This window comes from Gracilinanus agilis, chromosome 2 (assembly GCF_016433145.1).
Source record: "Gracilinanus agilis isolate LMUSP501 chromosome 2, AgileGrace, whole genome shotgun sequence".
NCBI lineage: Eukaryota > Metazoa > Chordata > Mammalia > Didelphimorphia > Didelphidae > Gracilinanus > Gracilinanus agilis.
In genome coordinates this window covers 348749865-348776002 of record NC_058131.1, presented here as the reverse complement: position 1 = coordinate 348776002, position 26138 = coordinate 348749865, and the positions used below count along the sequence as shown (strand labels likewise).

At 38.7% G+C, this 26138-nt stretch overlaps 1 protein-coding gene across 3 annotated transcripts; it reads right to left on the bottom strand.

The window, feature by feature from the left end:
- Nucleotides 1-23814, bottom strand: EIF2S2 (eukaryotic translation initiation factor 2 subunit beta). Of its 3 annotated transcripts, none has more exons than XM_044664383.1 (9): nt 23661-23814; nt 14815-14992; nt 13450-13553; nt 8348-8474; nt 5772-5872; nt 4901-5049; nt 3623-3679; nt 2442-2527; nt 1-1911 (listed from the first exon to the last, which is right to left on the bottom strand). In XM_044664383.1, exons 1-9 carry the CDS (start codon nt 23673-23675, stop codon nt 1736-1738), a joined length of 993 nt encoding a protein of 330 aa, XP_044520318.1. In that variant the 5' UTR covers nt 23676-23814; the 3' UTR covers nt 1-1735. The 3 variants fall into 3 exon arrangements, with proteins under 3 accessions (XP_044520318.1, XP_044520317.1, XP_044520319.1); XM_044664382.1 differs by having other exon boundaries at nt 8348-8483; nt 23661-23810; XM_044664384.1 differs by lacking the exon at nt 3623-3679 and having other exon boundaries at nt 8348-8483; nt 23661-23810.
- Between the last annotated feature and the right edge of the window lie 2324 nt (nt 23815-26138).

Genomic DNA, 26138 nt, shown 5'->3' with positions numbered 1-26138 from the left:
TAGGTGTTACACAAGAGGCACCGATCCTGGCTTTATTCACTCAAAGTTACATCCAACATTTGTTACAGCTCTTTCTTCAAATTCCAAATTGCTTTGTAGAATCTCAAACCTGGATTCGACCTGTTGCTTTCAAATTGCAGTCAAGAATTTCAAATAAAAAAATGACTTGCCAGTAAAATTGGAAACTGTTAGTGCAGATACAAAAAAAGTAAAATCCAAATAGAAACTGTTTTGTCAAGTTCAAAAACAAGTATAGTCACAGCAGCTGTCACCTTGGGCTACCTAGGGTCTGGATACCACGGGTACATGCCAGCCAAACAAACCCATCCACCCACTAACTCTTAGCCAAGTTTCCTTTGCTCTTGGCTCGAACTTTAAAATTAAGGGTCACAGTGATTTAAAAATAACGCAGCTAAGTCATTGGGGTGCCAACAGAGCCTCCTATAGAACACATGCTCCGTAACTTGCTTAGGTGGGTTTCCAAGACCCCAGGGCATGAAAGGTAGAGAAAGTGGGGAGTGTGCCTTTCTTTGCAATGAGCTTGTGTCAGACCAATATTAATGTGGCCGATGAGGACAGGCACACATAGGTTATATTTCATCTGTTCCTCTTGGTTCCTAGAGGTAGAACAATCACTTTATAATCAAATCCACTTGAGGTGGCATGGCACATTCATTTTCTACTGCTAGAAACCTGGGATGCTAGTTATAGGCTTGCTGGCAACAGTCTCTCTCCTCTGATGGGCTCTCTGCTTTCAAAGTATACAAAGACAATTGTTCACAATGGGGCTTTTCAGAATACAGACTACAAGCTGAGGGGGAAAATGCTTTTTCTTAACATCACCATCTAGGTACTGTTCAATATGACATATGGTACATTGCTTTCACATCGACCCAGCGTCCCAGGGATGCCATGTTGAGTCTTAGGAGTTAAAGTAGTAGCAAAAAGTTCAGTATTGCTAAGACAACCTCAAGATGCCGGGAAGAGAGAGCTCTAAGTGATCAGGGTAATAACCAGCTTATCCTTCCATTTTCCACATGATCATAGTTGGAGGACACATGCATGAGGTGGAAGTGAGGTAGAAAGTAAACAATTCTCACATCTTAAAAAGAGATTTCAAACCAATATGGATCATCCCACACAGATTGGGAATGTCTGCTAATAGCTCTGCCTGGACTTCGAACTCCTCCCATCCCTTTCATATATTCCTCTGCCCATGTGGGTCAGTGCTTCTCCTGAGGAGCTGAGAAGCTGCATCTTGGAAGTCTATGCTAAAGCTCCAGGCTGCAATACTAGGAATGTACAGAGATATTTAGTCAGAGCCTGCACATAGTCACAGTAAATTGTTTTCATTGCATGTCAGTTATGGTTTTGTTTTTTGTTTGTTTATGTATATAAAAAGGAAACTGAAGGACAAGCCGGCATGAAAGAGTCACTGTTAGAATAACTTTAATTTATCTTGCATTTTACAGAAGTCTAGGAACGGTTTTTTAAAAAGCACCTCCTCTTTTCCCCATCACGTTTCTCTGACAGTTGTTAAAATATTCAATGAGCATGTGAACAGCTTGAGGATCTGCATCTTGCAAGGATTTCATAGACCAACCAACCCAATGCCAAACAAGAACTTGGCAGCTTTTTTATCTTGCTTTTAATACAATGGTAAATCCACTCAGATCGTAAACCTGTCCAGCCACATCTCCAAAATACTTTGCAAAATCCAGTGTTGTTTAGCAAATTAGTTAGCTTTGGCACGGAGCTGTGCTCGCTTGCCTGTGACGGCCTGGAACCCAGTTTTGATGCTGGCGACGGAGCAGCGAGAATGGCAGGTCTCACACTGTAAGAAATAGAGTCGCGTATCCTTCTGTAGGATTGTGTCTGGTGACCGACATGTATGGCAGGTGACATACTCCTCTGTGGAAAAGAAACCCAGTGTCAATGTTCATAAAAGACAAAAGCACCCAGGAAAGCAACCTATGATTTAGGCCAATCAGGGGCACATCAGGCAATTCACCAACTACTAACACAGAGACACAAAACAGTTGAGGTTGTGGGTCTAGCACCAGAAAACACAATTTGTCTCCTCTGAAACTCTGGGAATCTGGGCATCAAAAAAGCTGTTGTCAGACCTCTCCAAAAGGCATGATGGTCCCTCTCTCCCCAGAGGTAACCTCTCCAGATGCCCACAACCAGCTGTAGAGTGCATACTAGTTCTGGCCAGGTGGAGGGACTTTATCTAAGCTACAGAAAAAACAAATAAGTCACCATATGCTCTTAAATTGGTTCTGCTCTCTATCCACCACACAACATATGCTGCCATTGGGCCAAGTGTGTAGCAGCTATCCTTTAAATACCTCTGCTTCCCAACAGTCCCAAATCTTAAGATAACCCCAAAGGTCCATCCCAACTCTATGTCTAATGATGTAAAGACAAACTGCACTTACTGATATATCTTCTCAAGACGTTTTCTATCTGTTTCTGTTGGAATCTTCCTTTGATTACAAGTTGATTATTACCATCTATGGAACCACTATTAAGAAAAATGAGGAGAAAAAAAACCATTATGAAAGCTGTGACTTCTTAGAGAAAACCAAATTCCTATACCTAGCACATTTGGGAGAGTTCATGGAGATTTGATAACACGAGATTCTCTAAGAACAGGGTGGGCCTGACCAACATGCTTCAGAAGACACATGAGCTATATATGAAAACATGTTGTAAACTAGAAAGTCATTTCAATTAGATAAGACTTTTGGTGGGGGCAGCTGGGTGACTCAGTGGATTGAGAGGCAGGTCTAGAAACAGGGAGGTCCTGGGTTCAAATCTGGATTCAGACACTTCCCAGCTGTGTGACCCTGGGCAAAAGTCACTTGACCCCCATTGCCTAGCCCTTACCGTTCTTCTGCCTTGGAACTAATATATAGTACTGATTCTAAGGTGGAAGGTAAGGGCTTTAAAAAAAAAAAAAAAAAGCCTTTTGGTAACAGAAAACCTTACTGGTTCCAAGTTCAGAACACAGCCTTTGGGGATAGCAGTATGTATTTGCCTTAGAAAACAAACGGAAGTCCTCCTGTGCACTAAGTTGATCCTCCCTGGAGGTCTGATGGAAACGTATAAACAATACCACATAGGAGGGGACATGGACAAGCTGCAGGCACTGGTGTGTCCAAGAAGACACTATAACTTCACTGCCCAGACATTTATTGCACCTTAATGTTTGTGAGGAATGGTGCCAGCACCACAGAAGGACCCAGCTATATATGAGACTTGACTCCTATCTTCTAGGACCCTATAAATTAGCCCCACACTGGTCACAAGGGGCTCTATGCCTCTCCTAGTATCATACAGTATGTGCATGTGAAAAATGTCCTCAGGCACTGTGGAGAGGGGGACCAGGGCACACATGCCACATCTTCACTGATATGGGCTTGGGCTCTCTTCAAATGAGGCACTCTTCTCAAGCTAATGAATTTCCCATTTAATGAAGCCATACTGTTGTGTTACATTTCACAAATCTCTCACACATTTTCTAAATACTTTTTGAGTTTTAAGTCAAATGAAGTTCTAATAAAAATTTTTTAAACCATCCATAAATGCAAACTAATAAAACAAAATGTTCATTTACCTTGTACCCAACTCAGCCAATAAAAACGCCAGGAGATGTTTGGGTTGACGATGTAATCTAAAAGGAAAATGCAATATTTGACATGTATATTCTAAGGAAATTACAACTTATCCATACTTCTCCCTGTAAACATCCTGGTTATAAAAAAACCCAAACATTTTCTACTTATTTATATATTTTTTCTGTGGTCCTATAAATTAGAATCCAATAGTTGTCAGGAAGCAACATCTGCAACTAGTGAAACGTTTTTTTAGAAATGTTTTAATGAAATGGGAAAGGACCTGTTTATACAAAAACATTTATAGCTGCTCTCTTTGTGGTGGCAAAGAACTGGAAACTGAAGGGATGTCCATCATTTGGAGAACGATTAAACAAATTGTGGTATATGAGATGATGGAATACTTGTAAGAAATGATGAATAGGATGATTTCGGAAAGAGCTTCATGGACTGATGCAAAGTAAAATAAGCAGAACCAGGAAAACATTATATACATTAACAGCAATATTGTGGAATGATCATTGTGACAATTAGCTACTCTCAGCAATACAATGATCCAGGACAATTCTATGGGACTTAATGACCAAAAATGCTCTCCACCTCCAGAGAAAGAACTGTTGGAACTGGAATGCAGATGGAAGCATGATTTATCACTTGTTTATTTGGGTATCTGTTTTAGGGTTTTGGTTTTATAAGATTATTCACTTACAAAAATGAAAAATATGGAAACGCATTTTACTTGATAATACATGGATAACCCAGATTGAATTGTTTGCCAGCTCCCTGAAGGAAAAAAGGAGGGAAACAATGTGGACCATATAACTTTGGAAAACTCATAGAAATTCACCATTAAAATAAACAAATTAATCAATTAATTAAAAAATAAAAAAGAAAGATAAAGAAAATTATGTGGGACAAGTAGAAGAGAGAGAAAAAGAACATTTTTAATGACTTCTGTTGGTGACCATAGGTAAAGTCACAAGAGAACGTATGTAAGAACTCAATTTGGGGTGGGGAGGGAAATGTCATGGGTGGAATCCAGAGAACAAATATTAACATTTGTTGGCTATCAAGTATTCATCTCATAGTTCAACAGAAGTACTTGGACCTAGATGAGAAAAATTAACTTTCTATTTAAATATCTTTTAAAAACTCCCATGCAGATTTGCAAAAACATATGCAACCCTACTTAAGCCAGGCCAAATTGGAGAGGGTAAAATGAAGGATCTGGCAAACCATATCTCAAATTCAAACTGAGAAGTTTCCCAAGTAGTACTTACAGTTTACAGATATCTGTGAAGTTGACAAAAGAAGTTTTCTTGGTTCCTACTCTAACAACCTGTGGAGGTTTCATGACAAATTTTCTTTTTTCTCCAGCAACCATATCTGGATTCTTTTCCCGCATTATGTTAAATACTCGATTCAGCAACTACAAAGGACAATAGGCAATTATCATTATGTACATATTCAATAAGATAGGCTCAAATTAAAAAAAAAAAAAAGATAGTCTCAATGATCAGAAGTGACATTTACAGCTTTCTAATTATGTACAGATTATATCGGTTGCTGAATGCCATAAAATTCATTTGAAAGTTGCCACGGTCTCCTTTTAACTTTTCTAAAAAAGTTAATTTCATTTTTCAGGTTTAAAATGTTTTATACACATGCCCTTTTTGTGCTAAAAGGAATGAAACCTCTCCATTAATTCTCCTATTTCTTCTAAGAGATTTCAAATAGATTAAAAATGGTAAAGCTTGAAAATAAAATTCTTACCCACTGATACCCTTAATTACCTACCTACCTGTTCTATCTATCTCCAATGAGATGGAACAGGAGACAAGTTAAATCCTAGAGTGGAAAAATTAAGTTTCCTACTATTCCAATTAGCCTTCAAATCCTCTTAACAAATTTCCAAAACAGACACATATCAATGAGTACACTGATTTGCTCCAACTTGGTTGGATTTTCTTAAACTGCTGGCAATGAAAAAATGCTCAGATCCTTAATGAATGAATTTAGAGAGACCATAATCAGTGTTAGCAGTGAAAATGTTGAACATTGTTGCCTAACAAAGAAGCATTCAGATACTTTTGTTTATATAGCAAAAGTAATATATTTGGGGGCATTTTTCCACGAAAAGGATTATTTTACCTCATCATAAGTATAGTCTCTTTCTGAGCCTGCCCATGCAGGGCCAGTCTGATTGCTAAAGGAGATTCCATCATCCTTTTTGCTGTCTTCATCTTCTAAAGCTTGAGAAAAAAGCAAAATAGATTCGAGGGAATTAGAGATTCTTAACACTAATTTATTTTCCTACTATAATTTCATTCACACACCTTAAAAGTATATAACTGTCACATGCTTTTAAAAAACATAACCTGAAATTTAACATATTTACACAGAATTTGAGACTGAGTATTTGATACACATCAATTTATTCAAACCTCAAAACAACTTTTAAAATACGATCATTGTAGGAATACCTTACATAATAATGGAACAACCAATGTCATTAATACATTAGTAGAAAAATTAGTTTAGACTAGATGATTTCTAATATCTGGCCCCATTCCAACTAATTTCTAGGTTTTCTAGAGCCAGTTTCAAGGATTACACAACTGTATCCTGAGATTCCAACTACAAAACTTAAGTTTCAAAGAATCAAGTCTCTCCTTTAAGGTCATATACATAGCTAGTGCAGAGCAAATATTGGAAGGCTGAGAAGATTCTGTTAATACAGGCAGGAAGAGAGAATGGTTCAAGGTTGAAGATGCCATTAAAGTTCTTCAGTGTCATAAACCTGAAAATGCTGAGTATTTGGAAAAACTGAAGTTGGGCTGTTCACCAACCAATGGAAATTCTATGGTTCCCACCCTTCCAGACCACAATTCTTTGTATGTAACTTCTGCACAGACTTCGGGGTTGCAATCTACTGTAAGATAAATATTTAGGTGGCCATATACGGTCTCACAGGGAGAAAGGCTTCTGGGTTTGACATCAACATGTTTTCAGATGCTTTGACATATTTCCTTTTTTTGTTAACAATATAAAATATTTCAGTAAACCAAAGCCATATGGATTTTTTTTAAGATGCCTTAACTGTGTGCCCTCTCCCTTTCTCCAAATACATTTTTATTTTTGTTTTCATCAGATCAGAGGTTTCTATGTGGATGGAAAACCTTAGGACCATGAGATGTTTCTCAAGGGGATATGGGAAATAGACAGTCAATATGTATTTTATCCTTTCCCCCATAGGAGGAGCAAATGGTAAAGATGGGGCAAAGTCAGAAGGGAGTTTTATAAAGCATCTGAAAAAAAGGGAAAAGAGACAGGAGGAATCATTTCTATGAATAAAACCAAGTGAATCTGGATACAAAACCTTTTTCAGAGCTAGAAACTATCAGTAACAACAACCCAGTGGAAGACCAGTTAATTGAACTACATGACAAACAGCAATTCCAAAATGATTTCTAGTTAATGAAGGCACAAGATTTTGGGGGTATCTTTGGAGAATTATATGCTAATTTTACTATATGTGACTGCAAGGCTTTAATTCTTTTTATAACAACTCTCTGTGAACGAGATTCTCGTCCTATTCTCAATCAAATTCAAAGGAAGAAACAAACTAGAGGCTGAACATGACACAGAGGTATCTCTTTCAAAAATGATACCAAAGGGGAACAGCGAGATGGCTCAGTGGAGAGAGGAGGCCTGGAGATGGGAGGTCCTGGGTTCAAATTTGGTCTCAGACTTGTTCTGTGTGACCCTGGGCAAGTAATTTAACCCCAATTGTCTAGTCCTTCCTGCTCTTGTCTGGGAACCAATTCTTAAAGCTGGTTCAATGACAGAAGGTATGGGTTTAAAAAAATGATACTAAGGATAAAACTGTTGGTTGACTAGAAACCAGACTTTGGTCTCACCAATTAATTTGACTGTTCTGATACACATTCAACAACCTGGTGATACATTAAAATTTTTTTGTATTAAGTTTTATGAAAACTTATTCTCTTTTCTCATTTTTATTTGCACACATATGGTAAACTTGGGGATTTATTTCCTTTTGTTCTGAAATAAGGAAAAGGAAAGTTGCCTGAAAGACAAGGAACCTGGAGAAACAGGCTGGGAATCCCTGCATTAAATCATGTTGACTTTTTATGACATCCAAAGAAAGCAAATCTTCCCATTCTCTGGAGTTCAACACAAAAAGATACAAGGAAAAGTTCCTTATTTATCAGGTCATAAAGGTCTTCAATGTACCCAAGAAAAGACTACAGGAAACAAAAATTCTGTTCCTAAGCAAACATGTCCCATTCTCATTAGTAGATATACTTCAGAGGTATACTATGATGTAAATATGTAAAACTAATCTTATGTATGAGCTAACAATATGTAAGCTCTTGGGAAAAAGACAGAAAATACCTCCATCTTATTCAATTTCATATTAAAATAAATCTTGAAGCACTTCACCTATAAAATATTGGCCACTTAAGAAATAAGGAACTTAGCATTTAAAATACATGCTCTATAATTAAATTAAATGTGATAGTGTGAAGAGTTTGGGCCCTCATCAATAATGCAATAGTGGCAATAAGTTTGTAGGAAAATAAACTTTTTGTAAACTTGGGAAGTAATAAAATTATATTTCTTTACTCCTGCTTTAAAAGTGGTTGACAGACAAGTTTATAACTCAAGAACCTACCCCTACATAAGCAAGTAATGCACCCTACCTTCTTCTTTCTCTAGGATTTCATCCTCATCTGGGAACTTGACGTTCTTCTTTTTCTTCTTTTTGTTGCCGAGCATAATATCAAGGTCATCTTCTGGTTCTGCTGGTTCTTGCACATCACTTTCAATCTTTAGGTCCTAAAAAAATCCCAGCAGAGACTTCTAAAAGATTATACTAGATTGTTTTCTATCTAGTTTGCATGATTTAAGAGAAAATTTCAAAACACAAGGTCATAATTATTAATTACCCCCTCCCAGTTTAAGATTGCTGTTTGGCCCAATTAAAAAGTCACCTACTTCCACAGAGCCTTTCCCTCACATTGTCCAGCTAGAAGTAATCTCTTCCTTTTCTTGGAATTCCCACAGCATTTTGTTTGTACTTTTTGTTGCCCTTTTAAATTTTATTTTGTGTTAACTATTTTGTATATATCTTATCTTCCTACTGTATACTATATGGCTTATGGAATGCTAATTAATTTTTGAGCCTGAGGTCACTTTGCTTCATCTCTTTTGATGTCTTGTCTTCCTAAAATTTACAGTAGAGATTATTATATTAGTTGGTTTTTTCTGACACCCCAAATTCTTTGTTAGAAGGTATACCTCTTTGGAAGGGGATAGGGAAAGGATCTAGAGGGAAATGCAGGTGATATAAAAACAAGATATCTATATGTTTTTAAGCTACAAGATAAAGAAGGAGATTGAGTAGAAATGTATGAAGAACAACTCAAGAAAACTAAATTAAGGTCAAGAGAAAGAACAGAGGCTATTTGTGATGCCTTTTGGAAATTTGAAAATAACTCTCTTAAAGTTGTTTTTCCACAAAAAGAAAAGCCTTGTAAGTAAGTAGTTATATACCACTTGGCAAAGTCATGAAACCTTAACTCTAGATGTGACAATCATGAAACACTGATGGGATACAGAGATCTAGTCCAACTTCTGCTTACCATTTTGCCCAGAACACTTTCCAGTCTGGCTCCCTGTTCCTATCAATCCCAGAAGCTTAAGACTAACAAAGCACTGTAGTACCCGTGGCAACTTTTCATTTCAGAAGGTGTGTTAATAGAATTAGCTCTAGTCCATTTATAGTCAAAACTCTACTTACCCATAGAGATGATATCATCCCCACCTCCCTTAGTAGGGAGGGGGTTGAGTTACCCACACGTGACAATAAGTAACAAATCAAGAACAAGGGACTGCCCTTTGGGCAGTCCAAATCAGTGAAGAGGCTGCCATTTGTCCACTTGAATTAGAGGTGGACCCATAGGAAGTGATGAAAGACACTATCTCTTTAAGTATGTTGGTTTCTTCCTGCTAAGGGAGTTCCCGTTTGGAACTTGGAGCTGAAGGATCTTGGATGAGACCTCAGGCAGCTTCTACTCTTGAATGGTCACGTGGGTAAGTTAGGCTGACTTCCTTGGCCTACCTTGGTGTTTTTCCAAGACTCTACCTTAAGTAGGCTCTAGCCTATCTGGTTGCTAGGCCTTGTGGCTTGTAGCCTAATTTATTTAGTCTTTTAACCTTCTCTCTCCGTCCAGGCCTCTGCAGGTCTGGACTATCCTCTCCCTCTCTTTATTTCCCTACCTTCTACCTTCCTAATTGTAAATAAACTACCTTAAACCCGATCCTGACTTGGGTCTATTTTAATTACGGAATCAATCTGAATTGTTGATTCCTGGAGGCCACAATTTAAATATATATCTATAAAATATCTAAAATCTCCCTCTTACAAAGGGCAGTTAGGTATTCATAGCATTAGCTAAACTTCATAATACACACAGTACCACATAAGAACCTGACTTCAAAGAAGTCATTGTCCATTGATGAGAGATTTAGCAAGTAACAATGTTAACTTTTATTCCCATACCAGTTTTAAATTTCAAGACCAAAAGACTTTGATTAGTTTGTTCTACTGGTTAAAGATATTAGCTTCCAAACAAATTAGGAAAAAATCTTTATAACGAAAAACTCTGACAGGGGTCTAATTACTCAAATATACAAGGAGTTAAATCAATTGTATAAAAAATCAAGCCATTCCCCAATTGAAAAATGGGCAAGAGACATGAATAGGCAATTTTCAGGTAAAGAAATCAAAAGTATCAATAAGCACATGAGAAAGTGTTCTAAATCTCTAATAATTAGAGAAATGCAAATCAAAACAACTCTGAGGTATCACCTCACACCTAGCAAATTGGCCAAAATGAAAGAAGGGGAGAGTAATGAATGCTGGAGGGGATGTGGCAAAATTGGGACATTAATGCATTGCTGGTGGAGTTGTGAACTGATCCAACCATTCTGGCTGGCAATATGGAACTATGCTCAAAGGGCTATAAAAAAATGCCTGCCCTTTGATCCAGCCATACTATTATTGGGTTTGTACCCCAAAGAGATCATAGATAAACAGACTTGTACGAAAATATTTATAGCTGCGCTTTTTGTGGTGGCAACAAATTGGAAAAGGAGGGTATGTCCTTCAATTGGGGAATGGCTGAACAAACTGTGGTATATGCGGGTGATGGAATACTATTGTGCTCAAAGGAATAATAAACTGGAGGAGTTCCAGGCGAACTGGAAAGACCTCCAGGAACTGATGCAGAGTGAGAGGAGCAGAGCCAGAAGAACACTATACACAGAGACTGATATACTGTGGTAAAATCGAATGTAATGGACTTCTGTACTAGCAGCAATGCAATGACAAGGCAGCTATGAGGGATTTATGGTAAAGAACACTACCCACATTCAGAGGAAGAACTGCAGGAGAGGAAACATAGAAGATAAACAATTGCTTGAATGCATGGGTTGATATGGACATGATTGGGGTTGTAGACTTGAAATGAGCACACCAATGCAACTATCAATAATATGTAAATAAGTCATGACTGATGACACAAGTTAAAACCAGTGGAAACGTGCGTTGGCCATGGGTGGGGGGAGAGCGGGGCAGGGGTGGGTGAAGGGGAAAGTAGGGGCATGAAGCATGCAAACATGTTAAAAATGAATATTAATAAATGTTTAAAATTGCAAAAAAAAAGATATTAGCTTCCAAACTATGGTATAGAGGAGAAGGGGCAAGGAGGCGAATGGATCAGAGGAAAAAAGGAGTAGATGGGAAAGATGAAGATGAGTTGGTAGTGATAGAAAGAACCATTTTTGAGGTTCTGGACCTTCTAAGTTAATCCTCCCACATCCTAGTCATTTATTTATATCTCCACAAAAACTCTTCAATTGCCTTAAAAAATTCATTTACAGAAAAACTGTAACCCTTATTCTCTAATAGGGATTCAACCAAGGTCCCTAGAGCCTCAATATAAAACTGACCTAGAAGCTCAAGTCCATATTTAGATAAGAGATAAGAGCAATATTCTAAGGCCCTAACCCACATATTTTAAGTCAGTTTTTGCTTAAAAGGTATTGAGGGGCAGCTGGGTAGCTAAGTGGATTGAGAGCCAGGCCTAGAGACAGGAGGTCCTAGGTTCAAATCTGGTCTCAGACACTTCCCAGCTCTGTGACCCTGGGCAAGTCACTTGACCCCCATATTGCCTACCCTTACCACTCTTCTGCCTTGGAGCCAATACACAGTATTGACTCCAAGATGGAAGGTAAGGGTTTAAAAAATTAAATTAAATTAAATTAAAAAAAGGTATTGAAACCAGGCCTAAGACTCTGCTGGCTCAGTAGACTAAGTCTGGTCATTCATTTAATTTCCTGGAAGTCTAAGTACAAAAAGTCAGTGCATGGATAGACCAAGCAGCAATTCCCCATAGGAGTCTGACTGACAGGGAAGCATGACCAAGATAATTTATGCCTAAATGAATCAATGCTGTAATTTTATTAACTGTTAGTTGGTCTAGGAGCATCTTATTTTCATCCGATCTTATACTGAAATTACCAGAGTAGCCTGTCAAGCATGACCTACGACACTAAGATACAAGTAATAGCACCTTCTTATGTTAGATACAACTAGCCTACCATGTAAAAATTTTCCCCAAACACTTGCCTTCAAGAAACATAATTTAAGAGTGGACATTTATAAATGATACAGAGGAAACTGGAATTTTGAGCACTGTCTTAAGTCATTTTAAGATTGTTTTTAGATATTATGCAATAAAATTTAGACTCTTATTTCACCCATTTTCCAATGAATATTTATTTTAATATTACCATGACTATGTGCTGTGAGTATATATCTCTTCTTTACTATATAATGTACTTGCCTCTAAATTCCCTGTAATACCAAAACAATGATAAAGCCACAGATAACATGAATATAAGCAAGACATACAAATGATATCATGAATTTAGGCAAGGCATGTTGTACCTGAATCTCTCTAAACTCACTTCTGGAAAATAAAAAAGGCAACAGATTTTTTTCCTCCTGCTATGGTACAGAGCAAATATCAGATGTACACTATTCAAAAAGAAAAAAGAAACAGTGAAGGGAATGTAAAACAAGATGTGTATGTTTTCCAAAATCTACTGTTCATGTTTCAAGGGTCTGAGACATCTGCCTATTTTGGTAAGAGGTTCTTTCAGGAGAGGGAAAAGGATTATGACAGTTTAAGGTAAAATTGAGCAATAACATGGGTTTTTTGTGAATGAACAATTCAGAGAGTTCACAAATCCTGCAAATCAATCAAGATTTTTAAATATGCATTTATATACTGGGTGGATGGACTTGAACAAGATCATTTTACAGCATGTTAGCCCAAAGCCATCATTCAGGTGATAATCAATCCATGCCAAAATTGTGCTGTCTGTGATAGGACCACCCAAAATTTCAGCACAACATCTGAAAAATCAGATGAAATTTCATAGTTATTCAAATATACATATCTTACTTGAAATAGATATTCTACAGAAATATCTTAGGAAAAGTTAAGTAGATGGAAGAACAACAACAGTATAACTCCAAACCCGTAAACCTTTTATACTGAAGTGGATATCTTCATGAATCCAACTAACATGAGATTCTATCTATATCCCTTAAACCACAATACCTTTAAGATGCCTATCAATAGAGGGCATAAATGTTATTTGTGGCAAGGAAATCAACAATTTGACCTCCACAGGGCGTAAATATCTTTACATGAGGTATGTAAATACTAACCTTAACACCTTCTTCAGCTTCATCAATATCAAATATCTTTTTTGTTTTTTTCTTCTTTTTCTTTTGATTGAAAAAGTTTAAGTCATCCAGGTCATCAGAAGCATCTGAAAAAGGGCAGCCCAGGAATTACCAATCACTGAATGAGTTCCCTTATGAAATTTAGGAATGGCTATACCAATAACTGCTAAAAGGAATCACAGTTTATTCAATCAAGTCAACCAAAAAGGGTGAGTTAAGTATTACTACTAGTATATTTCTGCTTTACAGTTAATTGTCTGAGAATACCATAGGAAAGAAAAGATATTCAGAGAATACACTCCCCTTTCCAAAACCAACCAAGTCTTATTTTAGCCAACAGTTCTAGTTCTTTCCTCTAAATCTTTTCAGATCTGTTAAGAAGCAAAAGCGAAGATTTGTCCAATATATCTTTCTGGGCTGAATGGATGTTACACCCAGTCACCCACTTTGGGTTCTATCTAAACTAACTGACTTGTTGTTCTACAATACTCTATCTCCTCGCCCAGTGATGGACAAACTTTTTAAAGAGGGGGCCAAAGGAAATGCTCATCTGTCAGTCTGTTTCTAAGGCAACTCTTTCTAAATTTCATTGTATTGTATCCTACTCATTGTATTCATCAGATTAGGAATAATGTCTCCAGGTGGGTTAGAACATGTCAGGGGGGCTGCATCTGGCCCTCGGGCTGTAGTTTGCCCATCACAGTCCTGGACTTAACCTTTAGGTATCCCAACTTTCCTCCCTCCAAGGATGGGTTCAAGTATAACCACCTATAAGAGGACCTTTCTAATCCCCCTGGTTATTAGTTCTTCCTATATCCTCTTTGCCCAAATTCATCTCATATATATTTTGTATTTACTTATCTGTGTACCAGGATTATATGTTGTTTCCCACCAGGAGAATATAAACTCCTTAAAGACTCCAGGTTTGTATTGTTTTTAATCTTTATATCTTTATATTAATAAGAATTTAATGCTCAGTGAAGCAAACGGAACTTTTCCACACTTTTTTCCTGCCTGTTGTAGCCACTACAAGTAGAAGAGGCAAACAGAATGACTAGATAATCTACAAACCAAAAAACCAGCCATCCAGGAGATAACTATACTTTCTATGTGATGTTTCATCAACTGCACAGTGCATACTGATTAACTGACAAATGCTATTAACAAAAAAACCTTTATGATAATTTTTGTAGGAACTACACAATAAGGCTGAGAAATGCCATGGCATGACATCCACAAAATAAAAATTAAAAAAAAAAAAAAAATCAATCAGTCTGTAGTCTGTCTCTAATCCAACTGGTCTTTAAATTTTAGTTTTATAATGATTCTTTCATGGTATTCTATTACCTTTCTTTCTACCATCCTCTTCATCAGCTTCTACATCTTTGTCCTCTGTTGGCTCTGGTTCAGTTTCTTTTGTTTCAGAGGGTTGTGTTTCTTCTGTCTGTGCATCACCTTCTTCATCCAGCATAAAAGGCTTCTTCTTCTTTTTCTTCTTCTTGCTCATAGTAGGATCGAAAATCATCTGTTTGTAAAAAAAGAACAAAACCACCACATCTGGTTCATTTTATGACAAATGCAAAAAGAAATTGAACTCTAGTGACATCAATAGTTTTCTATAATACCTTAAAAGTATAAGAAAAGTGGCAAGAATCCATTTGAAACTGAGACACACCAAACATATGGTAAGCAATATGGTGTGGTGAAAAGAACCCTGAATTTGGAATAAAAAAAGACCTGAGTTCTAGTCTCAACTCTCTTTGGCCCTTTCAGTTTCTTGGTGGGGGCTAGGCTAGATAATCTTTGAAATTCTATGATTACTTTAATTTTGAAAATTATTAATCAAGTCGCATCATTTTACATGACAACTTGGAGGCCCAGAATAGTTTAAGTGATTTGTCCAAGGGTTTAAAAAAATAAAAAATCCAGCAGCCAAATAAGACCTGTTCTGAGATCTTACTGTGGCATGGAAATTACCTATGCTCTGATAGGTCTAGCCAAATTAGAATTGCTTAAGACTTGTGTCAACCCATTGTCCCAGATCTGTTGTCTATGGGAGGCTCATCACCACAATGACCACCAGGTGATTTGGGAGGGTGTCACAAAGGAACTCAAGCTATCATTTAAGGCATGGAAGAGTTGAAATCTGCAGGGAAATATATATCTAGGAAATCAAAGATCATTTGAAATAGGATAAAAGGAGTTAAAACAACAATGATAGAATGACTTTTTATGAAATCAATTCTAAAAATTAACCTATTTCTAGGTTTTGAGCTTTACAATTAAGACCAGACTGTACTCCTTTTTATAAGTCTTACCCCCTCCCCATTTCATTAGAAATATCCTAAAATTCTAAAAACTTTTCAAAGAAAAATTAATTGTAATTCACTTTAAGTGAAATCTGCACAACTCTAATACATAGCTATATAATTTTATAACATGATATATCCTTCATTAACATAATACTTTCACATACATGATCTCATTTGAGCTTAAAAACAACCTTGTGAAATAGGTATAGGTGTTACCAGGTACAGATGTGCCCAGTTTTATAACTTAGGCATTGCTAAGACCCCAAACCACTTCTGACTATACTCTACCACCCTCTTACCACACACCAATTCTAGACTAAAACTGAGAGCAGTAAGAAAAACCTAGCATGTATTCAAAGTACTTCCATGACTTCCTCAAGAGATTACCAGGGCAGGGAGCAGCTAGATTAGATGGCTCAAATGATTGAGAGCCAGCCCAAGTGGGAGGTTCTGGGATCAAATCTAACTTCAGAACATTTCCTGGCTGTCAGACCCTGGCAAGTCCCTTAAAACTCCCATTGCCTAGCCCTTACAGCTCTTCGGCATTAGAATCAATACTCAGTATTATTTCTAAGATTATCTAGAAGATAAGGGTCAAAAAAAGTTATCAAAGTCTAAAGGTTTTCAGAGTCAATCTAGTTTAGCTAGAAACTAATACACAAATCCCCTGTATTTTTCCTGTCACAAAATCTAATGCAATGATATTTAGTAAAATGAACTCAGTAAAAATGAAAAATGAAGTCCACTACTTCTATTTAAAACTGTTTCATGTTAATTTTGCTTATATTCGGCTGAGAATTTCCTAAACTTGGTAAAACCTGAACCAAAAGTTGAATATGGAGCATCATGAACAATAAAGCTTGATGATTTTCATTCACAAAGAGTTTGAAATAGCATGTATTAGAAAAGATGTTGATATTTTTATTTTGCTAAAACCATTACTTGGGAACTCTCAGGTGGGAGGGGAAAGAAAGAAGGAAGATCCCAGATCCACTCCTCCACCTAATGTGCTGAGTCTCCAGGGGATACAGGAATCCCTGGGTGGGCTGGGCCACTAGTCCCAGAGAGTGCCTCACTGGCACAGCTGTGTCAAACTCAAGGCTTTGATCACAGACAGCAGGGAAGGGGCAGGGGGAGAAACCCAGAGAGGGTGAACATACCCTCCATCTTGTGCTACCCCCACCCCTTTCTCTTGAGGCTTTGACCTCAGGGTACACGGAGCAGTGTAGATCAACCATACCCAGGTTTAATCCTATCAACACAACAGCCTAGAGGTCTTCAGAGAGCAGGGAAGATCCAACACCCCTCCCCCACAGACTAGAGTGAATGAAGCCAAACTCACCTCTCTAGCTTTTACCACCAGCTGGGGAAAATCTGACCTCAGGGCACTTGGAGCTAAACAGATTAATCCCACCTGGCTTAATCCTAGCAGCACAGCAGACAAGAAGTCTTCAGAGGGCAGGGAAACTCCAATAACCCTCCCCCAACAGGCTAAAAAGGAAAGTAGCTGAATTCACCTCTTTAGCTTTAACCACCAGCTGGGGAAAATCTGGCCTCAGGTCCCACTAACCTAATTAATCAACAAAACTGAGAAGCCCTCCCAGAGTTGAATAGTCCAAACCCAAAAATATGATCAGAGGATCAAGATTACAGCCAATTACAGGGGAGAAAGAAGGAAAAAACATGAGTAAACAACAGAAAAAGAAAAAAGAAACCAGGGATCGACAGCTTTTATCCAGAAATTGAACAAATAGCAAGTGGATTAGAAGAAGATAAAGGAACACCAAGAAAAACATAGAAAAATCAGTGAAATGGACACAGGCTTTGGAAGAACTTAAAATTCAATTAACTCAAGAACTCAAAATCCAAATAACTCAAGAACTCAGAAAACAATCAACAGAGGCTGAAGGCAATTGGAAAAAGGAAATGTATGATCTAAAACAAGAAAATAATATCTTTAAAAGCCCAAATTGACCAGCTGAAAAATGAAGCAAAGAAGGCAAAAGATGATCTACAAAAAAAAAGCAGACCAGAAGGAGAAAGATGAGCAAAAAGCCAGGGATGAAATTCAGTCTTTAAAAATTAGAATTCAACAACTATAAACAAATGACTTCACAAAGCAGCAAGAATATATGAAAAATTTTTTAAAAATGAAAAATTTGAGAAAAATATGAAACACCTCATTGATACAACCACAGATCTGGAAAACAGATCTCGAAGAGACAATTTAAGGATTATTGGTCTGCCAATCACGACAAAAGGAAAAGTTTGGACATCATCCTACAGGAAATTTTACAAGAAAACTGTCCTGACATTCTCGAACAAGGGGGAAAAGTGGAAATAGAAGAATCCACAGATCACCACCTACATTTAATCCACAACTAACAACTTCCAGAAATATTATAGCCAAATTCAAAAACTACCAGACCAAGGAAAAAATATTACAAGCTGCTAAGAAGAAGTCATTCAGATACCAGGGAACCACTGTTAGGATAACACAGGATCTGGCTGCATCTATATTGAAGGACAGGAAGGCATGGAATACAATATTCCGGAAAGCAAGAGAGCTAGGTCTACAACCAAGAATTAACTATCCAGCAAAACTGACTATATTCTTGCAGGGGAAAGTATGGTCATCATTCAACAAAATCGAAGACTTCCAAGCATTCATAAAGAAAAAACTGCAATTAAGCAGAGTTTGCTGCTCAAACACAGAACTCTTGAGAATGACCATAAGACTGATTGCTGCATCTGAGTCAGGGATCAGAGAACTTAAAAGTAAAAGGGCTTACAAATCAGCAAGTCCAATTGTTTCTTTTAGAGTGAAAGGAAACGAAAGCCAGAGAAAGAGTGATTTTCTCAAGGTTACAGATTCCAATTACACCTGGCCAACCCCAACCCAGAGCATTCCAGCTCTCTGCCCCAGGCATCTATCTCATCATCTGCAATGATGCTGCCCTGATTTTCTCCATCTGAAACAGCCTTCTCCTAACTGAACCTCTAGAAATCATGCCTTCCAACCCCTTGGGAGGTCAAACTATTCATCCTGGGAACTTCCCACCTGGTGCTGCAACAAATCCATTATTGAGTGTACCGTAAGCATGCAGCCAACCCCAGACCACATCCTGCTTCATATCCTTTTCAGCCAACCTTGTCCCATGCCTTTTGTGTGTATGTATGCCCTGCACGTGCACACAACACACATACACAAACATACACACAAGCACACATATACATGCAAAAACACAAACATGCAGACATGCACACAACACAGACATGCAAACACATAAGCACACAAGACATACACATACATACAAATACACACATAGGCATAAACAAATTCTCACACAAACACATGTGCACAACACAGACATGCAAACACTAGCACACAAGACATACAAACACACACAGGCATAAATACACAAACACATAAGCACACACAAACACACGAAGACATAAACACACAGACACAACAACACACACACACACACACACACACACACACACACACTCCTCCACCCTCTGCTTTCTACCTTTTGCTCTGGGAATACTAACAATATCACATTTATATAAGAGAGTTTTGTGGCTTTCAAAGAATTTTACAAATATTAACTCTTGATCTTCAAAACAATTCCTGAAAGGGAAGTACAATTAACTCTGCTTTTCAAGTGAAGAAACAAAGGCAGCCAGAGGTTAAGGTCAGAAACAGACCCATGTAATGATGTGACCTTGAAAAACTTTTGTGTAAATTTATTACTGGAATAAAATAAAGAAAATTTTTTAAAAGAAATGGATACATGTAATGGATCAGCAAATAATAAAGAGTTCTATCAGCTTGAAAAAAAATTACTTAAAAACCAGGGTGAAGTAACAACCAAACTGGCTGTCTCATATAACAAAGGTTTATCTGTCAAAATAAAGATACTTTTACCAGACCTGTGATTTTATTTAGTATAAGAGATTCCCTGTGAGTAATCTCCCTTGAAAAATGTATTATTGATTGTTCTGCAACTTAAATCTTACAAGAATTGCCTAGTAATAGGTAAAATAAAGGTAGCAAGACCTTGTTTCAAGTTGAGCTTCTAATACATAATAGCTATATGACACCAGGCAAGTCAAAACAAGGATTTAATTGTATAAAACAAGTATTTCTGAATGTCAGTCTTCATTCTGATGATAACTATTGGCCAGTTTGAAGGAGGTAGCATTAAGTTAAAACCAGTCTGACAAAGGGAGAGTACTACACAAGGGACTAAAATTTCTGGAATGGCTTTTGATAATTATTGTATGTTTGAAATAAAAAACTATCTAGAATATGAACAGCCCATTTATCATTACTCAAGCAGTTAAAAAAAGATAAAACAGGAAAAATGATGTTAGGAATCCAAAACTAGTCAAATTCTCAATTCTACCCAGAGGGAAAAATACTCTTCAGTTTTACTACAGGAAAACAGAGCAATTTTAGTTTAACAAAAGAAAGACTAAATTTATTAAAAATAATTGAAATCAAGTTACATATCCTTGCTATTTATCCTTCAGCAATAAGTCTAGAGTTAAAAGTAGTTTCAGCAAGATTAGCAAACACTTATTGCGCAACAGCTTATTAAAAAACTTGTTTTAAAAACATTTTTGAAATTAGCTCAGTTGAAGTTAAAATCACTAATTGTTCCTGTAAAATTCCAGCTCAAATTCAGGCGGTTTTAAAGTTACTAAAAGCTTTTCGCCCTATTTCTTAAACCAAAAAAAAAATACTATGTAAAAAAATGAAATATGAGGTTTGCCTTATGTTAATTTTGCTTATATTTAGCTGAAATTTTTCTGAACTGGCAATTCAAAATTTAATGGCTTTCCCCAAAACCTTGCCTATATAGACTGACGAACAGAATTTCTATCTTTCAAACAAAAAAACTCTTTAAGATTCATCTGATTGGATTTATATTTTGTCTTTGTGGAGATATTTTGGACTTAGGAAGCTAATAATTGCTGAATGAGTCACCTAATTTCATCTATTTTTTTAAAAAAGCCCAAACCAATTTAAACTTTATTAGGAAATAAAGGTAACACATGAAAGTTTTAGAAAGTTCAAAGCCCATTTCCATGTTATCTCCCCCAAAGACAGTACTTCTAACTAACAAAAACAAACTATTCTGTGATTAAACACAACAGGCACTGAGTTATGTTGTGGTTATTATTTAACAACTAATAGGTATTTAAAGAATAATATTCTTTTGAAGTACTCACATCAGGGGGGCAGCTGGGTGGCTGCCTAGAGACAGGGGGTCCTGGGTTCGAATCTGACCTCAGATACTTCCTAACTGTGTGACTCTGGGCAAGACACTTAACCCCCATTGCCTACCCCTTACCATTCTTCTACCTTAGAACCAATACACAGTACTGATTCTAAAACAGAAGGTAAGGGTTTTAATTTTTTAAATTAAGTATTCATGTCAGAGACAGGGTAACACCTTTTGTTGTGACTGAAAATCTAAAACTATACTTTGTGAATGGGGTCCAATTACAGAAATGCTGATTTAAAAACCAATTATTTTTCCAAATGAAAAATATACTGGTGGTTAACCTATGACATTTCTGGCACTTCTGATGGATACAGACCCCATCTGAAAGGGAATCCTGAAGTTCTAATGAATGGATTCTAGGTAGTTATGTTTATGTCATATAGTAAACACATTCATTAATGAAACTTAGGTTTATTTGAGAGTTCCCTGTTATCTGTAAAATTCCAAACTCCTATTTTGCTCCTACTTTCATCTCTGTAGATCTTCAGATGGGGGTGGGTGGGAGATAGGGATTGGACCTGTTATTGACTTGCCATAGGAAATTCCAAGGGAATAGATGCCCTCTACTAATGCACCAGCACCTGTTCTTCAACTTATATAGTGATAGTTTTAGAGTGCTTGGGACACTGAAAGATTAGGTGACTTGCCCACGGTCATATAGCACATTCAAGAAAGGTCTTAAACTCAAGTCCTTACTTAGTCTGAGGCTTCTAAAGACCCCTGCCATGCTTCAATCAAGATATAGAATTAAGCTAGGTGGCTCAGTGGGGATCAAGAGGCTCAGAGATGAGAAATCCTAGGTTCAAATCTAGCCTCAAGACATTTCCTAGATGGGTGACCCTGGGCAAGTCACTTAAGCCCCACTGCCTAGTCCTTACCACTCTTCTGCCTGGAAACAATTCACAATGTTGATTCTAAGATGAAAGGTACGGGTTTTAAGAGAGAAAAAAAGAGAATTAAAGTCTTTGGAAACTTTTCTTGGGCTTTCTTATATTCTTTATCTCTGAAATGTCCCTGACCTCTCTTCCCCACCAGGTCCCCCACATGCTACCTCCCAAGGAACTCACTTTTGATTCCCTCCCTTTTAGTTGCAAGAGAACTCTCCCTCCTTCTAAATTATGATATACATTGTCAGTACTTTTTTTTAATGTCACAATCTCCAATCTATGGCAATTGTTTGTGTATCTTGTCTTCACTAGACTACTGCCTCATATTCTTTAACATTCTTGGATCATTAATCCCCTTTTAACCATTGTAAAACGAAAGAGATAAGAGGAATCCAGAGTTAATCGCCAAGGAACAGAAGCACAAATTATCTTGCTGACCCACTCAAAAACAGTTTCCTTCATTTTACAGGAAAACATGTTAGTTGTGAGAACAGAAGCACCAGTAAGCCTGTAGTAATCTTGATATCTACATATCCCCAGCACTGAGCTTTACATAGAAAGAGCTTACATAGAAAAAAGTAAACTTCTGCAAAATGTTGAAAAAGCTGGTGAAAACAAAGTTTAGCACTATTCTCTCAACTTGCAAAATGCTATATCAGAAATATCTGCTAGCCTATAATTTCAATGGAAACCATGGACAATTACAACTTTTAATGTCTACCCAGTGCATAAGCTAAGATTCTCCCCTCCCTATGAATATGCTCATAATGCCATTTTTAACTTGGAAGGCAGATTTAACTTTCACTTTGTTAAAGTGGGTATCTTTTAGAACTATTAATACTCCAGACCAGAGCTCTTCATTTTTGTCCAAGTTCTTCCCATATCCTATCAGATTTATATTAAGTTCTTCGAGGGCTGGGCTTGTATTGTTTTTCCATTCACCTCCCCAGCACCTAGGTCAGTGCTTAGATTTTTTTTGTTGATAGCAAGCACTTAAGTCATAGCAACCAGCTCTGGAATAACTTACATTGATGAAAAAGTGCAAACCCACATTCTTAGGAAAAAGAAATCTTGAGATCTGTAGACCAACTTAACTTTAGAGGAGTCATCTCTCCCCTCCTAGTAACTTTCAGGAGTCTTTCTTCTTCCTGGGGCTGGTAACCCTTTCTCTAGCAGCTCAGTCCAACACTCCCTCCTACCCTGGTCTCCCATAACTACGCACTCCGCCCAACCCCACTCAGGGACAGAGGGGGCCAGACGTGGGATGGGGAATGGGGGAATGAACTGGTTGGACACCCACACCCCAGGCCACCAAATTTCTTCCCTTCCGGTCTCCCGGTTTCCTAAAGATTCCTGCCCTGCTTCTCCCGAGGCCTCGTCTCGCACCCGACCCTCTCCCCTTGCCCTCGCTCCAAGCAGTCCCCAAAGCTGCGTGACCCTGGTCCCGTCTCTCCAACGTGGGGGGGGGGGGGGAAGGGGGGAGGAAGAATCCAGGATTCTAACCCGAGGAGTAGAAAGAATCGGGCCGTCCCGATGTTGGGCGGGCTCCCCCAGGCCTAGGCCCCGGCCTCCACCCCCGGCTGGCCCCGCGCTCGTTCTCACATGGCGGCCACAGCTAGGCCTCAAGCCCAGCCTCGCCGGCTCCTCACGTCCCGGCGGCCGCTCCCCGGCCTCCAACGCCAAGCTCGGGTCCTCACCTCGTCCCCGGACATGGCTGCAGCTCAAGAAGATTCGGTGCGGACAGAGAGTCGAATAGCCCGAGTCGCCGATTCAGGGCCCAGTCCGGCGGTGCCACTGCTGCTCCAGCCGCTCCCAGCGCCGCACTAGCCTCTTGCATCAGCGAAAAGGGGTGGGAGTTTCCCCTTCGACCTCCCGGCGCCTGAGCTACGCCTGCGCCGAGCCCGCCCCCTTCTGCATGAGCGCGAGAAGCAGGATCCTACCGCCGCTCTGCTTCCGCGGTCCTGCAGCGCGCCGGCGCGCCGGCCATGCAGGGAGTTGTAGTTTGGAGAAGAGAAGGGGCCGTTGGAAAGAGGCGAGAAGATGGTTTTGCGTGCGCATGCGTTCTATAGACAAATGGATGAGTCCAAGTGGTTCTCCCAGAAAGGTGGGGATAGAAAATTCTATTCGGTCCAGAGAGAAGGGGAGGTTGAGCGAAAGGAGAGCGTGAATGCGAAGACGAGTTTGGCGAGCTCTTCTGGAATGCCAGCCTGAGATCTACCCCTTCTATAAGCTCAGATTTTCCCTCTGGAAAGTGTCCTGGAAGCGTGCCTTGCCCTTCGCCCTTTACACACATGTTTGTGGGGATTTTGAGCACACAGTAGGGGATCCCGAGCTGGAAGTAACTTTGGAGGTCTTGTAGTTTAGCCCGGGTGGCCCACCGGAGAAACTCGGAGAGGTGGAGCGACTTCTCCTAGGGCACACTACGAGACCTCGGCAAATTTGAAATGACCACCAAAGTCTTCTAAACTGGGATGAGTGTAGGTGTGGGTGCTTGCGCACGTGCCTTTCCTGGACCTCTCTAGAAAACTGGTAAAGCCCGGTGGCCCCTTTTCAGAATAAAGCTTTTAAGTAATTGAAAGAAATGCTAAATTTCAGTTAGAAGTCAATAAAAATAAAAATTCAACTTCCCCTACCCGTCATCCAAGAATTCAGTATGGTGAAGGACCTTGATGTCTGTCCATAAAACTTGTCACGTGTTGCCTAAAATATGGGCCATCAAGCAACAATAGAAGAAGCCTGGGTAGTATGTCAGTGTGGAATTCCCAATGAGGCAGACCTGCCTTGCAAACAAGCCTCAGAAACTTAAGAACTGTGACTCAAGACAAGTTATTCCCCCTCTCCAAGTCCAGATACTTCATTGTAAAATGTGAACGATAATGCTCGTATGTAAAGGAGCAAGAGAATTAACTTTGATTAAACTCTTACTAAATGCCAGTCCCTATTCCAAATGCAAGAGATACAAATACAAGCAAAAAGATGAAGACTTTAAATTCTAAGAGAAGATAATACCAAAAAGGGAGCTGATGGTGGGGGACAGGGTGAAGGGTGGAGATGAAGATACCCTGAGCTGGGTCATGGTTTTGAAGCCTGGGAAGTCAGGAGAACTGAGAAGGGAATGAAGGCTAGTCAGCCTGAGCCTCTCCTCAAAAGAGAGTTTCCAAGGAGGAACTCACCAAAGGAAGATGTAGGGCAGTTTGGTAGAGGGATATTCCAGGATGGATATTCTAGGCTAAGGGGGCCCCCAGACTCTGAAGGGAGTTCAAGATGTGAGAGCTGCTGAGGTATGAAGACCAAAAAATAACCATCCAGGAGTAATCATCAAGCTCATAGTTCACATTTCTATAATGCATTAACTCTTGTAAAGATAAAGCATTTAACTTATAACTCAGATAGGTAGTACAAATATTGTCCCTATTTTGCAGGCCACAAAACTAAGGCCCAGAAAAAGGGAAAGTCATATTAAACAAACTTATTCTCCTGCTTGAATTCCTAGGCTATTGGAAGTTTTCCATGCTAAAAGAGAAGTAGTAATGCTTTTTGACCGTGCTTCCAGAGGGGCAGAGCCAGGGAACTGGAGCTTGCCCTATGGATGGGGCTGGGATTGGTTCAGTATAGCTCATCCGCAAAGGCCAATGGAAAGATACCTAATGGACTTCCCTCTCCATCACTCAAAGTCATTTATTAACTACCCACTTGTAGGTGATGGGGTATTAAACTTTCTACTAAAGTCCTTGTCTGGTATCTCCTTATGTCCTGAATGTGACCCTGGTCTCTAGAAGGCAATGCCAATTAAAAGTAAACTTTGACAGGACCTACCCGAAAGGCTTTAAGTGCATCTTGAGTGCAAGTATTCAGAGGACCAGCCCAACTCTGTTCAGAAAGACTCATCACCAGCAAGTTGGAAGCAGGGACAGTGGTCTAGGGAGCAGGGTTCTTGGCCTCAGAATCCTGGGTTCAGGCTATGAGTGATGAGGGTAGGTAGTGGCTGAAGATGTGGTGGGTCAAGTCTCCTGGCACATGCCACCCCTTTTTCTTCCTCAGGGTACTTAACTGCTTCAGCTGAACTTTGTTTTTTGATGTTTTCCTTGCTTCCACTTTGTTTTTTGATGATCATAGGCTTAGAATAGAGAGTATACTAAAATGACAACCTAATGACTATTATTGTTGTTTGGTTA